Below are 17,256 nucleotides of genomic sequence, written 5' to 3' on the forward strand. Positions count from 1 at the left end.
TGACGGGCACAGGCTTTTTAGGAGATCTTTTGAGGCGCAGGCTTTTTGGGATCAGGAGAAAGAGGGAAAGGAATTAAGGAAGTGGTAAAAGGGATGGGGCAGGCTTGATGAGGAGGCAGGAAAGGACTGTGTGTAGGGAGGAGTGTGGCCTTCATCTTCAAGCAACCACAACCAACTGTGTTTTTCAGCCACAAACAGTGCAGATAATAGCACCACCCCAACCCCGTGTAAAAGCCAAATCTGCAAGGGCCCTCGCCACCCACCCATCCTCACAGCTGCTGGGCTGGCAGGGAAACAGGGCCCTCGCCACCCACCCATCCTCACAGCTGCTGGGCTGGCAGGGAAACAGCCCAGAAAGGTAGGTGTTGGGGAAGAGGCAGCAAGCCTGTGCTCCATGGGACTTGCTGTGAACATGGGACTTGTTGGTGGCGGGAGGAGTAGGAAAAGTCCCCTCATTGCTGCCTCACTCCCAGTTTTCCAGCTGTGTTCCTCCTCTTTCTCCACCCCCACACCGACTGGACCACCTTCTCCTCCTCCCACTTCCAGCTCTGAGTCCAACTTCAGATCTTGTCGGAAAACCTGCAAGAGGGGACTTTGGACTCTCGCGAGACTTCCAGTGAGATCAATAGAGTCCAGACAGAGAGGGTAGGAGGTGAGAGGAGGACGTGTGAGCTGATACGTGGCAGCAGCGGAGATGGGGAAAGCGGCAGAAGCAGCAGAGAGGCAAGGCTGCCGAGCGGAGCGGCTGGCTGGTCGCTTCTGCCACCATGGGGCCAATCCAGGCGTGGAGCCCAGTGCAATCGTCCCGGTCGCCCCACCCTAAGGATGGGCCTGCCTTGAGGCAGTAATGGGCTGGATGAGTGATAACGAACTGAGGCTGAATCCAGATAAGACGGAGGTACTTATTGTGCAGGGTTGGAACTCGGGAGACTATTTTGATCTGCCAGTTCTGGATGGTGTCACACTCCCCTGGAAGGAACAGGTATGCGGTCTGGGGGTGCTTCTGGATCCAAACTTCTCCCTGGTGTCCCAGGTTGAGGCAGTGGCCAGAGGTGCTTTTTATTAGTTTTGGCTGATACGCTAGCTGCGTCCATTTCTTTAGATGAATGACCTCAAAAAGGTGGTACATATGCTGGTAACCTGTAGGCTGGATTATTGCAATGTGCTCTATGTGGGGCTGCCTTTGTACATAGTCCGGAAAGTGCAGTTGGTTCAGAATGTGGCAGCCAAGTTGGTCTCTGAGTAATCTAGGAGAGATGATATTACTCCTGTGTTGAAAGAACTAAACTGGCTGGCGATACGTTTATGGGCAAAATACAAGGTGCTGATTATTACCTACTAGCTGACCCTGCACAGAGCATCTGTGCGCTCTTTGGGGCTGGCATTTATCTCTCCCCCACCCCATCTTCTGCCCCAGTCTCCGCTTCTGGGCCCAGCCGCCTCTCCTCCCCACCGCTACTTCTGTCGTCCCCCCCCCACACACACACACTTTCTTTCCCCACTGCTGGCCTCTGCAGCAGCAACCAATTCTCCTGGGTGCTCCTCAGCCAATCAGGCACCTCCACCACCCAGCCAATCAGCTGGGTGCTGGGACAAACATTCCAAGGCTCACCCAGGAGAATTAAATATATAGATAGATAAAGCCTTAAACAGTTTAGGCCCTAGGTATTTTAGGAGTACATCATCTTCACTATGAGTCCCACTGCCTGTTAAGGTCATCTGGAGAGGTTTGTCTGTGGTTGCTGCCAACTTGTCTGGCAGTTACTCAGGAACAGGCCTTCTCTGTTGTTCCCCCTGGACTTTGGAATGTGCTCCCTGTTGAAATAAGAGCCTCCCCATCTCTGGCAACTTCTTAAAAGACACTGAAGACACACTTATTAACCCAGGCTTTTAATTAGAAGAAGAAGATGATGATGATGATGATTTGATTTCTATACCACCCTTCCAAAAATGGCTCAGGGTGGTTTACACTGAGAAATAATAAATGGATCCCTGTCCCCAAAGGGCTCACAATCTAAAAAGAAACATGATAGACACCAGCAACAGTCACTGGAGGTACTGTGCTGAGGGTGGATAGGGCCAATTACTCTCCCCCTGCTAAATAAAGATAATCACCACATTAAAAGGTGCCTCTTTGCCAAGTTACCAGGGGTTATTTATAGTTTTAATATTTTTAATATTGGGTTTTAAATTATTTCAATTGTAAACTACCCAGAGATGCAAGTTTGGGGCAGTATAGAAATAGTCTAAATAAATAAAATTAAATTTAAAAAATTATAGACCACGCCAAACCTTGGTCTCTGGGCAGTTCACATGTGAACACTAAGATATTCTCCTTAGGGGAAGGGACCACTCTGGGAAAAGCATCTGTATGTTTGCATGCAGAAGGTTCCATGTTCCCTCCGTGGCATCTCCAAGATAGGCCTGAGGGAGACTCCTACCTGTAACCTTGCAGAAGCTGCTGCCAGTTTGTGTAGACAATACTGAGCAAGATGGACCAATGGTCTGACTCGGTATAAGGCAGCCTCATATGTAATTATGATCCTCAGCCTATAATTGAACTGAAATTTGAGTACATGTGAACAATGAAAATGGAAGGATGACAATGGGCAAACTTGTCAATGAGTAAACATGCACTGTTTACTCTATTACTATTAGCACATTGTTGTTAATCTCTGCACTTACTGGCCAAAGTCTTAAAACTTGGAGGCATCGTAAAAGAAAGTAATTTACTTCCCAGTTGTGTAGGTGCCAGCTCAATATTTCTGTGGGCTAACTGAGTTATCCACACTCTGGATAACCAGAGAACACCATACTTGCTGTGGCATTGTCTATAAACTTCAAAATGGATCAGTTTGACCAAAATGAATCTGACTAGAGTTGGTAACAAACGATAAAAGATGGCTGTAAAAGGCTTACAACCGGAGGTGCACCTAGGTAATTTTGGAGCTTGGACCTAAAGGCCTTTGGAGGCTTCCCTCCCCTGCAGATGAAGCATTATCATGCTCAGCTGGGTGACCACACCACCTGGGACAGACTAAACAGGATTTGGGACACACACATACCCCCGGGGCTGTGGATGCCCTGGACATTGGCCCTGAAGTTCCGGAGTAAGAGCGCCTCTGCTTACAACTTCTATCACTTGAAAGCTAATTGGCTGGAAAATGTGTAATCACAAACCAGAATTGTTGAGTAGTACACTCAATCAAACAGAACAGCAGCTTCACAATGTTTCAGTGTTGTATACTATGAATGCATCAAATGGCCAGACTTTTAAAACTGAATGGGAATTGGTGCTCATTCTGTGTTTGGGTCAAGCCCATGTGTATATGGTTTTTCCTGTGCAAGGATGTTAGTTTGAAACTAACTAGGTATTTGGGATACTGCTTTTCTTGTGGGCGAAGAATAATAGCTGTCTTAAGATGCCAACTGGCATCTTAAAGTAGCTGAAATAAGTTTGAATGGCAAAGAATGCACTCTGCCAAAGTGAGTAACCTTCCTGGCTTTGGGTTAAAGCTGCAAATGGTGATCATTAAAAAGAAATTGCAAACAATGGGCATTGGTGTACTATAGGGCTTCTTGCTTGTACATCTAGCACAAAGATTTTATGTAAATATGGACATTGCACACAACAGCTAAGTATTTGTTGTTACTGTGCTTTGACCTTTTGTAAGCAAAAGCTTCCATGAGCAAGCACGAAAATTCCTCTTGTATTTCTTTGGAAAATGTAATGGATCCAATTCAGTTCTTAGAGGCAAAAGTCCAGCATAGTGTTTGTGCTACACAATGGACCCCCCAACTTGGAATTTAAAATGCTTGCTTATGAAAACAACACTTTATGGAACATCTGCCTTGGGCTACTTCAACACACACAGTTCCGGAAGACTGAGGTTAGAGATAATCTGTAATTATAAAGCATGCTAAACTTGCATGGATGTTTACCTTCATCCCAACCCCTCTTTTGAAATGCATTTGGGATTTTCTAATAGACTACTCTCATTTTAATTGGGAACTGTGTGCAGTGGGCACACAAATCCAGCAAGTGGTTTCCCCTGTACCAGTAATTCCCAAAGTGTGTACTGCTAGACAGCTAATGTGCCCTGAGAAACAACCATCAACAGAGGGTCCTGTGAGCCCAATGTTCTCACCTGCAGATAAATTGGTCTCCGTGGTCTCCTGCTCTGGTTTGGCTTCCTTCCACTTGCCTGCCCATTTAGGGTTCATAGTTCTGCCATATCTCTGCACTGGATCCAACTTGGATCATTTGGTCACTCCTAACTGGTAAGGGGTAGATGTACAAATATACCCAACTCATGTTACGGACTGTGTTTCAAAGCGAGGTGCCTTGACCCTGGGAATGGTCTTCTGTTTGCAACTTGAATCCAGAATATTCTTAAATGGTGGTTAAAACTGTGCAGCAGCACTCAGGTGTTACCGAAGATGGGTGTACTGTATATTCTTTCAATAATCCACTAACTCTTGTAAAGATTTTAAAACATTTGTGGGAGTGGGGTTTAATTGTCCCACACAAGATACAAACTGGTTTAGAACTCCGAAAAAACCTGGGCATTCTCAAATGCTGCTAGGAATTGCTGAGGAATTTAAGAAGAGAAATAATCCTTTGCTATTCCTCATGCAGCAGAATTACCTGCTTTCTGAGGAAATATGCCTAGAATAGTGATTTAATGTAGAAATGGGAATGAAGGGCTCTTCTGAGGTTAGTCGTTAAATCACTTTTTCTTCTGCATTGAAACTGGAGGTGCACTTAATTCTTACAAACTCTAAGAACTCATCTGAAATTTCAGGAACAATGCAGTGTATATGGTCTTTCTCTGACGATTTTTTTTTTATGAAGGAGGCAAACTAAGTCTTCAAATCAGCTATAAGAGCCCAGGGTTTGTTGCCCCCAGCTCATACTGCAGTCTCTGTGTAGTGACCTATACTTCTCCATGGGGATACCAGAGCCCTTACAAATTCACCTAATCAGCTAAGTGATACTGTCTGGTTGTCAGCCAAAGTTCCCTCCCCATCTTTGGCAGGCATTCCAGCTCTTGCCCAAATTCCTGCCATTTCCTCCTTGTTGTAAGTGTTATTGATGGCAGTGAAGTTATCCAGACTCTTTAAAATCCAGCTGCAGCATTTAGACCCTAAAATAGCTGTGTTATAACCTCCTTCAAATCTGAATGCATTCTGGCTTAATTTAGCAACCATATGGGAAGGGGGCAGTGTAGGGTGGGTGGGTTGCAATCTGTCTGGGCTCCCTGAAGTCGGAAACCTCCCCCTGGACCTTAAATACCCAGACAAAACAAAATAATCCTATAGATTCCTAATGTCTCAAATGAGATTGGGATTCTTTCTTGAGGCTTAAGCACAGACTAAGTTGTGCAATACATTTCAATGCAAGAGGGGAAGTTTCCAGTCCTAATTCCTTTGGACTACATGCTTTGTTTCCTGGAGAGGAGTAACGTTAGTAGTGTCTGAAAACCATTTATGCAAATTTAGAGAGTGCTTTGTTTACGCAGAGCAACAGTCTGGGGAAATGGCTCCTGCCGCTGTAGAGGGGTTGGTTGTTACTGGGCTCCCCCCACCCTGCACCTGATACTTCTGAAACACAATTCAGTCACATGAATACCAGATGTTAATATTTCTAAGCAGTTTCTGTGTGTGAGTGGAGGAGATTGTACACCAGGCCGTTCTGTTTACGTGGCAAATGGAAGAGGTTTTTGATTGGTCTGCGATGGGACAAGGGGAGGGGCTGACAGAATGCAAAAGGCCTTCAAGCTAATCTCTTAAAGATGGGGAAGGACATACTCTAATGTAAATCAGGTACCTGGATTCTGCTTTCACTTATATTAAAAAGGCTTTTGTAGAGTGAAGATGCCACTATAAACCTGTAAGTTTTCAACCTGCTACAAGACTCTGTACTGCTACTGCTCTTATTAAAGTTGCTGAAAGAGAGAACACACATCCATAAATAAAATCTGGATAGCATCCATGTATAAACTGCCATTTTACTTGCTGTACTAGCAGAATGAAAGGGGCACACAACCTAGCTAATACAAGGGAGGTTCAGCTCCACAAATAATTCTCTACTCCTTGGTCCTCATTAGATGTTAAACTGGATATGTTGCACTTGGTATGGGGGGTGGGAGCACATGAGACAAGCATTGCCCCCAGGAGACTCTTCCCACTACTTGAAATGCTGAACTCTTGGCATTCCAAATCCCCAAGGAGAGTTCCTCCCTGGGTTCAGTGCTTGCCACTGGGCCCATTCACACAATATGTCTGCCAACTCATCCTGATCACGTGGGAGATGGGTGTGGACATGCACCTCTTTCTTAACCCGTCTGGTTGCCTCTGTGTGTGTGTGTGTGTGTGTGTGTGTGTGTGTGTGTGTGTGTGCACGCGCGCAGTTCACATTATACATTTTGAGAGGCAATTTGGGTGAACCATCATCATGCAATTGGGCAGCGGCAGGATAGTGCTCTGGGTGGAGAGAGTTGTGTGTACCCATCCTCTCCCAGTAGATATGTTGTCCAAACTAGCCCTTTGCAGACAAGTGCTGAACATGGGGGAAGCAGGAGGTGTGGCTGCATTAGGGGCATGGCTAGCTAGTGCACTTTAATCCTTGTTGCACTTTATGATATACCTACTGAAGTAGTCTTCATATGAGGAATACTCTTGCTACTGAGGGATGTGTTGCAGCTATCAGAAGAATGGACACTTTCCCCAACTCACTACATGGAGTTACTTTATATATGAATTCTGAGCATTCATCAGCTATCAGTCTTGCTAGCCTGGTCCAATGAATCCAAGATACACTGGTGCAAGAGTGACCTTTTTAGCTCTAAGCAGGTCAGTTGAGTTCTAAGTGCCTGATTTAATAAGTTAGTATGATGAATGGACATTCTGTGAACCCACCACTTGTGAATGTCATCAGCATCACTAGATTGAACTTTGAGACCATTCTCTGTGAGATCTGCTAGTGCTACCATCTCCACATGCCACTGTTGGTGCCATGGTGTTGGGACTTGTTTCTCATACTTAACATAGGTAGATGTACAATGCTAAGGCAGAAGCAGGTTGCTTGGCTCCATCATGATGGTTCCCAGTTGACATTGCAAGAATGTGCATGTTCCAAACCATTACAAGCTAAATTTGAATTCTCAGCTCCAAAAGAGTAACCTTTCCTCCTCCCACCCGCATCATCCACTCTCTTAGTTGACCCTCACCTAATTAGGGAAGCTCTTAACTAGTGATCCAAATACAACTAGGGAGTGTATGTGGGGGGAGGGGTCCATACACCTTGTCCAGCTGTCTGTCCATTGCACAATACCAAATCTAAAAGGGCCCCTTCTGAGCTGTCTTGGTTCTTTAGTGTTAGGCCTCTCTGACCAGCTTCTTATGTCACAGTGGGGATCGATGGTTTAATATATGTATTATTGTTAGTGGTGTAGAAGCTGGGGCCAATTATAACATAAATGTCATGCTATTTCTTTTTTAAGGAAGAAAGAACTTTAAAAGTAATTCTAAACAGATGTTCAGAACTGAAATATGCTAGTTGTCTTTTTCTTTCAGCAGCATTCTCTTCTCTGTCTAGCTGCTGTCAGACAAGGGGAGCTCTAGTGTTCTGACTATAGTACATATATCTTTTTATTTGGAAGTCTGCAATCCTATTTGCCAGCTGCTTGTTTCTCCGTTCCCTGCCTTGGATCAGCTGCTGTTGACAAGGGCTGTGCTTGTGTGAAGGAGGTGGTGGGGGCATGGGGTGTGCGTGCTTCATTTTACAAAAATTTACAACCAATTAGCATATAGGGCAATCGGATTAAATGGCAATTGTGTGAATAGCATGGTTACACTTCAGCTGTTTGGCAAAATACACTTCAAAGATGAAATCTCAACCTCAACCCCCCTCCCTGAGTAGGTCAGTTGTGTACTTTAAACAAAGCAAAAAAAAAAACCAACAACACTCTAACTATCTTGTGCCACTGCACGAGCATATGGTTCCAATAGAACCATATATGCTCTAGGCATTTTCTTATTCCAGATATTTTTTCATCATTGCCTCTTCTTGGCTCTTTTAATATTGGTTTGGCATGATCAGTGCAAACTCTGTTTGGGGTAGTTGGGGAGTTCTGAAGTATTTTCCCTGGATGGAATTATTTTGTGGCTTTATTTCATTATACTATCACCTCCTGTTTTTCTTTATCCAGAAAAACCTCAATAGCAAGAAACAGTATGCAAGTTTTTTTCCCCTCCAACTGCCATGCATGAACTCCTTCTAAAATAAAAGCCTCATGGCAAAGCTTTAGCCTGTGTCTGCTTTGATTTCCAGGGCTCTGCTCTGGAACATCTAAAATAATGTCCATGGGTATGTGCAGAAGATCTTGTCACCACTGAATACCATCAGCCAGAGACACTTGGAGTATAGGATATGCCAAGCCAGTACCTTTCATTATCGAACTCAAAATACCTTGGGCCCTTGACTATTACTATACCTACCCTGACTCCTAATTTTATTTCTAGGTGAAACTAAAGGTACCAGTTGTTCCTAAACCATTTAGGTACCCTGGTCCTAAAGACTTGCCTGAATATTGAGATCTTTGGGAGGGTCTCTGCTTTGCATCCTGCCACCATCTGAGGTGTAGTTGGCAATGAACTGGATCATGGCCTTTTTGATTGTGGAACATCCTCTCACTGGAGGGTCAGGACACACACACCTGATTTTCGCCATGTGGTTAAGAAGCTTTATTTTTGAACAAAGCTCTATCTACTTATGCTTTAATGGTGGTTTGCTGTTTTTTAGATATAGTATGCCTGCTCTTCTAACAGTACAAGATTAATAAACAATATTAATATTGTATATTAAGGTGATTTTTCTTGGTGTGTTTTTAATTGTGCAAGATGTGGCTCACTTGAACTTCCAGTAATTTATGGCGTATGATATAGAATTGGTCTTCCCCCCTCACCCCTCACTAAAGATATTTGAATTGTAATATATGCACCATTCATTCCCTGCGTGTCTCCTATAAAACTGGCTTAGACCATTGGTAGTGGCTCTCCAGGGTTTTGGAATGGGTCTTTCCCAGTCCTACCTGGAGATGCCAAGGATAGACTCTCCTTGTAGGTACAATGCAGGTGCTTCAACATGGAGCTACAGCCACTTTAATTTTTGTCTGTCTCCTGAGCCAACATATTTTCCCTGCTTCCAGTCTTAAATTTGAGTGAAGGGTCAGCTCATATAACGAACCTTTTAGCTAGGTTTGCAAGCTTTAATAATCAATGAAAACATTAGTTAATTAAAATATATGGCTGAGAAGAGTTCACCATGTGTTTGGTTGTTGTTTGGCTTTCTTTTTGAGGCTATTGTGTTTCTGATAGGCTGATATAATGGGGGGAAATATTAAAGATGATCTTTCCTTCTTTCAATGAGTAAGAGCCTAACTTGGAGTTATAATAAAATGTTAACACTTTAATAACTCAAACATACTTAAATAGAGGTCTTGGTAAATATGCAATAATTTTTAGTTGGTAATTTGTGTTTAAATCATCTGCAGTTCCATTAATAGGGTGACAGTTATGCTTCTGGCTCGTGATGGAGTAGACTGAAGTGATCCAGCTATATTCTTGTGATGACTTCTAGTGAAGCACTTATATTATCAAGTGAAGCATTTCACGTAGCTTGGGAGTGCTCTTTGACCCGGGTCTTGCCTTGGTGCCTCAGGTTGAAGCTGTGGCCAGGAGCACTTTTGACCAGCTGCAATTAATTCAACAACCACACACATTTCTTGAGGATGACCTTTTAAAATGATGGTACAGCAACTGGTAACTTCCAGGTTGGACTATTGCAATGCGCTCTATGTGTGGCTGTCTTTGTACATAGTTCAGAAACTTCATTTTGGTCTCTGCAGTATCCCAGAGAGACCCCTTATGTCTGTTCGTAAATTGTTGCACTGGCTGCTGATATGTTTCCGGGCAAAGGACAAAGTGCTGGTTATTATCTTTAAAGCTCTGAATGGCTTAGGTTTGGGTTACCTGAGAGAGCACCTTTCTCTACCAGATCCCCACCGTTCATTGAGTTCATCAGGAGGCGTCAATTTTCAGATGCCACTGGTTCATCTGGTGATGACCTGGGATAGAGACTTCTCAGTTGTTGCCCATAGGCTGTGGACAGGGCAGAAGGGGGGGGGCAAACCAATACAAATTACCGATTCTGGAAGGGGCCCCAGGCCCCAGCTATGTTGCATATGTTTTTGTCTTGCCTCTTGGTGTCACCCGTGCCTGCCCTGATGCCATGAGGCTGGACCACTGATTTTAAAAATAATCTTAGCCGCCATTTGTGTGGCCGGGGTAGAGGGTGAGCTGAGCACCCCCCTGTGGCAGCAGCAGACAGAGCAGGAGCCTGACCATCTCGCCCAGCACCCCTTGAGAACTGTGATGTGCTCTAGTGCACCTGCGCAGTTTGAATCGAGTGTTGACACTTGATTCAAACTGCGCAGGCGCACTGGAGCACCTCACAATTCTCAAGGGCCGCTGGGCCTGATGGTCAGGTTCAAGGGCCACTCTGCCTGCCACCACAGGGGGATGCTCGGCTCACACACACCCCACTCCCCGGCCACGCACACGGCGGCTAGAATTATTTTAAAGTTTGGTGGTGTTGGCGGCGGCAGTAGTAGGGGGACGTGGCGGTGGGTCTCTCGTGGCAGGGGACCAAAAAAAATTTCACAAGGGCCCGAACCCGCTCGTAGCGGCCCTGGTTGTAGAACACACTCCCCATGGATACAATAGGATTATCTTCCTTGGGGGCCTTCAGGAGAGCCTTACAGACCCATCTTTTCAGCCTGTCTTTTAATGATATATAGTTTCAGTTTTTAATCTGATCTTAAATGGTTTTTGATTTGAATGTAAACCACCCTGAGTCACTTTAGGAAGTGTGATATAAAAATTGATTGAATGAATAAAATGATGGCACTGTCATAAGCAGAACTGAAATTTGACTAGATTAACTCGCTCCCTATGTGCTGGGGGACAGTGTCTTGTGAATCATGTCTGTGTGTTAGACCAATGTGAAATACTTCTGTAACCTTGGCGTCTTTCTGTTTACAAAACCCATTGAACAACTTTTTGTGTCCTTTTAAGATTCTGCGTTATCAACCTCTCAATATTTCCTTACTGTGAGGCTTATGGAAATAGTGTGAGTGTGTATGTGCACTTTAAATAACATTTTGAAAAGCAAACTTGGAATTGAAGCTGTGAAACTACTTTTCTGTGTGTCTAATGCTTCTTCTGCTTTTCTTATTTCTCTGCTGCTGCTTTTCTTGGACTCTGAAGTTTGGATGTCCAGCTTATCTGATTCTCCAAAGAAGGCTTTTGCAGGTACTGCATTATTTCTGTGTGTCCACTCTGTTGCTTGCTCTCTGGAAGGAAATTTTAAAGAACTTGGGTGAGAGCTGCTGTTGAGGTTGGGAAAGCAATGGTAACAGACCACCTCACTGGGCAAACTTATGATGAGACAAACAGGTCTAGCCATCCCTATTATGGAACTTGTAGCAGAAGCTGAGTTGTAGACCATCTATTCCAAGCCTAGCTCATGGCAGGAAATCCAGAACTAGAGAATCCCATTCTCCAACAGATGGCTCTCTGCTTGAAGACCACTAGCTATCTCCTAGGTAACTGGTTGCATTGTAGAACTGAACTGTTCTTACCATTAGGACATTTCTCCTCATTGTTACCTGAAATCTGTTCCATAACTTCAGTCCTTTAAATCTAGTTCTGCCCCTGTCCCCTTGGGCAGCAGAGAGCAAGTCTTTGTCTTTTCTATGTGGCAGTTCTCCAGGTATTTGGAGAGTGTTGTCATGTTCCATCCCACCGCCCCCCACCGCCTTAAATGTTATGTCCAGGCTAAACATGCTCTTTTTAAAACCTTTTTTCAACCTTTCTTCATAGTCATACTGTTCTGTCCTTTTAATTGCTCAAAATCAATTGTGCTTCTCCTTGGAATTCTGCTTTTCCTTGGGAAGATATGTGATATCTTCCTACTATAAATTCAAATTATATCATCACCAGGTAGGTGTTAGGGCTGTGTCGTTTTCTGAGTTGGCCAAGAATGTTAATAGTGTCTTAAGGAGAATATATAACTCCTTGTTCTAGCTGTGAGAATCTTGTATGAGCAATCTAGTCCGAAGTTGCTGCTAACCTGTACACTTTAATAATAATAATAATAATAATAATAAATAATCACTGCTAAACACTGTCCGTATATTCAGTAGCGATATAGCAATGGAGTTTAAACTAGACAAGTGTGCTGCATTAATAATGAACAGAGGGAAAATAACAAAAACAGAAGGAATAGAACTGCCCAATGGAACTGCCCAATGGAAGCAAGATCAAGAACCTAGAAGAGAAAGAACATGACAAATACCTGGGCATTCTCCAGGCTGATAACATCGCACACACTGAAGTTAAAAGAAAAATGGGAAGTGAATACAGCAGGAGAGTTCAAAAAATCCTCAAGTCCAAACTCAATGGCGGGAACACCATACAAGCCATAAACACCTGGGCTATACCTGTTATCAGATACACTGCAGGAATAATAGACTGGACCCAGGCAGAGCTAGAGACGCTGGATCGTAAGACCAGGAAAATCATGACCATCAATCATGCTCTGCACCCCCGCAGTGATGTAGATAGGCTATATCTCCCTCGCAGCTCAGGTGGAAGAGGAATGCTGCAAGTCCATCGAACAGTAGAGGAGGAGAAAAGAGGCCTGAATAATATATAAAGGACAGTGAAGAAGATGCACTTCAAATGGTCAATAATGCAAAACTATTCAACACCAATGAAAGAAACCAGGCCTACAAGAAAGAACAAGTCAAGAACCAAGCAGAACAATGGAAAAATAAGCCACTGCATGGTCAATATTTGCACTATATAAGTGGAAAATCAGACATCACCAAGACCTGGCAATGGCTTAAGAATGGCAACTTGAAGAAAGAAACAGAGGGTTTAATACTGGCTGCACAAGAACAGGCACTAAGAACAAATGCAATAAGAGCAAAAGTCAAAAAATCCACCACAAACAGCAAGTGCTGCCTTTGTAAAGAAGCAGGTGAAACAGTGGACCACCTAATCAGCTGTTGTAAAAAGATCACACAGACTGACTACAAACAAAGGCATGACAAGGTAGCAGGGATGATACACTGGAACATGTGCAAAAAATACAAGCTACCTGTAGCCAAAAATTGGTGGGACCATAAAATGGAAAAAGTGGTAGAAAATGAAGATGTAAAAATATTATGGGACTTCCGACTACAAACAGACAAACATCTGCCACACTACACCAGATATAACTGTAGTCGAGAAGAAAGAAAAACAATGAAAATAATCGACATAGCAATACCAGGGGATAGCAGAATAGAAGAAAAAGAAATAGAAAAAATCACAAAATACAAAGATCTACAAATTGAAATCGAAAGGCTGTGGCAGAAAAAGACCAAAATAATCCCAGTGGTAATCAGGGGCGTAACTATAGGGGGGCAGGGGGGCACGTGCCCCGGGCGCCACCCCGGCGGGTCACGTGGGGGGTGGCAAAAAGTGGCTTCCCCCCCGCACCCCCTGGATCGCCTGCCGAGTGTGGCGGCGGGCGTACGGCGGCAATTTGGCGGTGGTGGGCCAGGGAGCGGCACGGCGGGTCGCCCGCGGCATTGGCCATGGCCTGTAGCGGGCCGAGTGGCGGCGCGGCGGGTCGCCCGCTGCGTTGGCATGGCCTGTAGCGGGCCGAGCGGCGGCGCGGCGGATCACCCGCCGAGGATTACTGCAGGCTCGGCGCCGCTCTGCAGTAGTCCTCGGCGGGCGATCCGCCGCGCCGCCGCTCGGCCCGCTACAGTCCATCACCAACGCCGCCGCACGCATACCGCCGAATCGCCGCCACCGCCGGCGATCTGTCGCCTGGGGGGCACCGCGCCGCCACCAGGTATGTGGGGCCCGAGGGGGCGGCGGGGGGGGCGCCATTTCAGGGCTGGCCAGCCCTGGGCGCCATTTCCCCCCGATACACCACTGGTGGTAATTGGCGCCCTGGGTGCAGTTCCAAAAGACCTTGAAGAGCACCTCAACACCATAGGGGCCACAGAAATCACCATCAGCCAATTACAAAAAGCAGCTTTACTGGGAACAGCCTATATTCTGCGACGATATCTATAACAATTGACAATAAAATTCTGGCATCCCAGGTCCTTGGGAAGGACTCGATGTCTGGATAAAACAAACCAGTCAATAACACCTGTCTGACTGTGTAAACAAGAAATAATAATTAATAATAATAAACTTTGTTAGTCAACCCATAACAAATTCTCTGGGCAGCTTGCAACAGAGGATTAAAACATACAATAAAAACATAACATATTGAGGCGACTTTCATGATCAGTGAGACTCGCCTGAATGGGTTTTGCGGAGAGAGAGAGCTTAGCCTGCTCTCCCCACAGATGATCACTCCTGCAGCCCTGGGCAGCCAAATCAACCGCCCACATGACTGCTGGCTCCATCACGGAGCCGGTGGGGGCTGCAGGGATCAGGGGGCCGCATGGCCCCCGGAAGTTCCAGGATACGCCAGGTGAGTACACAGGGCATCCTCAAGAGACTCTCAGGGCTGGGAGGCTTTTTTCAGCCTCCTGGCGGGGGTCTTCTCATGTGTTGTCGCGGCGCAGCAATACACGATCAAGTAGACGGGGTTAGCAGAGCACTCACTCCGCTAACCTCGTCTAAGGGGAGGGGGAAATAGGAGGGTTTGCTGCAGGGAGCTGCGTGGCTCCCATGGCAGCACACGATCCTCCAAAGGTGGGCTAGGCTCCCTTAGCCCATTCTTGGTGGACTGTGAGAATCTCCTCATTAAATCATAACTGACCCCAAAAAGGTGAAAAGAAAATACAATCCAAAGCAGCTTAAAAACTCATTTTAAAATTAGTTAAAAATTGAATCAAATCTGAGAATCAGAATTTTAAAAGCCTGGGTGAACGAAAAGGTCTTTACCTTTTACTTAGTAATACAAGCTAAGCTAGAAAAGGTAACAATACCTTCTAGTGGAGTTCCAACTGATGCAGATGAGAACACTCTGTGGTGCTTAACCTACCATAATAAATCTAAAAACAGTTTTGCCATTTCTTTAAGAGAGCCTTGCTTACAAAAGAGGGATAATGTTCAGCAGAAATAGGATGTTAGAAAGGATATTCATGTTTAAACTGCCCAAACCCTTCCTACCCAAGATAAATGAAGTCTGGACCACTGTTCAGTATACTACTTAACTTTTAAAAATATTATTTATGATTTCCACCAGGGGTGTAGCTATAATTGAATGAAAGGGTTCAAAGAAGAAGGGCCCCCTTAGCTCCATCCCTACCTATTTTCTTCATTACCGGTATCTCCGTCACTCTGAGGGGCCACCAAAGTGAGGGGAGAACACGGGCCCCCTCACCCCTAGCTACGCCCTTGATTTCCACCATCTTATTTTAAGTCCCTATCAGCTCTAATTCGAAGATATTTGGTCTCTGAAGCATTCCACTGGATATTGGCAAATAAAGCTTTCCACAGGGTTATAGTATTGCCTAGATATGCCCTCCTACAAAGGCTATAACCTGGTAGCTGCCTTTATAAGGGGAATGTTTCATTAGACATGGATTTCAGGTTATGATAATGGTAAAATGTCTTGACTTACAAAGAAATGTTGTTATCTTGTAATCTTTAATAACATCCAAATATGACTGTATTTGTATAAACCTCCCAAAGCATGCTGGGATTCCCTCCCCTATATATCACTCACTCACACACACCCTGGTGGGTCACTCAGGTGCCCAAGTCTGCTGATCCGGGATATGCTGGCCATCATACTTACAGTTGTACGCCTCTTGAGACCAATATTGTAACCATGAATGATCCACTGCGTGAGTGAGTGAGTGTGCTGGGGTCAGGACTTCTCCTATGTTTTGGGAACATGCCCAAATATACAAAGCCAGCTATGGTTCCCTCACAAAATCCTAAACAATACCTCTTGATAAACAAAATTTACAACAAAATAAGTAACAAAATGAGAATGACTTTTCACAATTGAAAGTGTATCTAAGGACTTAATCTCTCTCTCTCTCTCTCTCTCTCTCTCTCTCTCTCTCTCTCTCTCTCTCTCAAATGGATAGATAGAATTCAATATGGAAAAAAACCTGATATGAAAGGAACTTAGCTTAAAAATAATATTTCACAAATCTTGATTAATTCTAGCAGTGTGTCATAACTAGTTGCACAATGCCCTTGAAAAATAGGATTGAATATCTTCTAAGAAATGTTGAACATATTGCACAATTCCATGTCTTTATTCTTCAACATAGCCAGCTACTCCATTTCCATAATACAAAAAGAGGACAATCTTCCTGATGGCCATTATACATTTCTGAGGGCAGAGTTAAGAATATTTCAAGGTGCCAAATTTTATTTAGCAACATTTATGTAGCTATTTTTCCATCCTCCTAATAGAAGAATGAAGAGAATCTCCTAGTGTTTATTACCAATTTTATCATTGCCAAAGTTGAGATGTGGTGAGGGGGAAAGGGAGGAATCCATATATTGCATGGACCGAAATTTAATTCAGCTGCATTACATGATTAATCCTACCATACCCAGAGAGAGCGAGAGAGCCAGACTTTAGTTTTCATGATTGCACATTCCCCAGTGTCAAGAAGTATGCTTTCACTTACAAATTCCAAATAATGCTGTACAGACCCAAGTAGCTTTACATAGCTGCATGCAATATGGCCTTGGATAAGAGAGATACTTCTGGACACTCATAAATAGGCTAGGACCATGGAAGACTCCATATAGTATGTCTGGGTCAGATTACACATATGAGCTCTGAACAGCCAAGGACTGCAGCCAGATCTGGACATGATTTCTCCCCCTAATTTCAATAAATAAAGGAGAATGCTGAAGGAGCTGCAGTCATGGAAGGATGTGGAGTTGGAGAGGAATCTAACCCCATCCAACAGTAAACAAGGCCTTAAAAAGTTTGGAATCTTAGCCTTAGACACTAAACTTCAAGGTGCTAATGCAAAAACCATCTGTTCATTCCATATCTGGACTTCCTCAGTGTGGCCCTCCTTTAAATTGCTACTTTTAAAAACAAGTTGCTAGTGCTCATGACTTATTTTGAGATTTGAAAATGTCTGTGGACAATGGTAATTAGCAGGCGCGTAACAATGATAGGGCAAGGGGAGACAG

The 17,256-nt window shown here is 44.3% G+C and overlaps 1 protein-coding gene across 4 annotated transcripts in view; it reads left to right on the forward strand.

The window, feature by feature from the left end:
- The window catches only part of SH3PXD2A (SH3 and PX domains 2A), a 439,126-nt gene that overhangs the window by 273,367 nt on the left and 148,503 nt on the right, over positions 1–17,256 (forward strand). For 2 of the 4 annotated variants that reach the window (XM_053311873.1, XM_053311875.1), the window contains exon 7: positions 11,332–11,376. The exons of the other annotated variants lie outside the window; for them this stretch is intronic. In XM_053311873.1, coding sequence (XP_053167848.1) covers positions 11,332–11,376 — 45 coding nt within the window. The remainder of the gene's footprint in view (positions 1–11,331; positions 11,377–17,256) is intronic. 4 annotated transcript variants of the gene reach the window in all.

This window comes from Hemicordylus capensis, chromosome 3 (assembly GCF_027244095.1).
Source record: "Hemicordylus capensis ecotype Gifberg chromosome 3, rHemCap1.1.pri, whole genome shotgun sequence".
NCBI lineage: Eukaryota > Metazoa > Chordata > Lepidosauria > Squamata > Cordylidae > Hemicordylus > Hemicordylus capensis.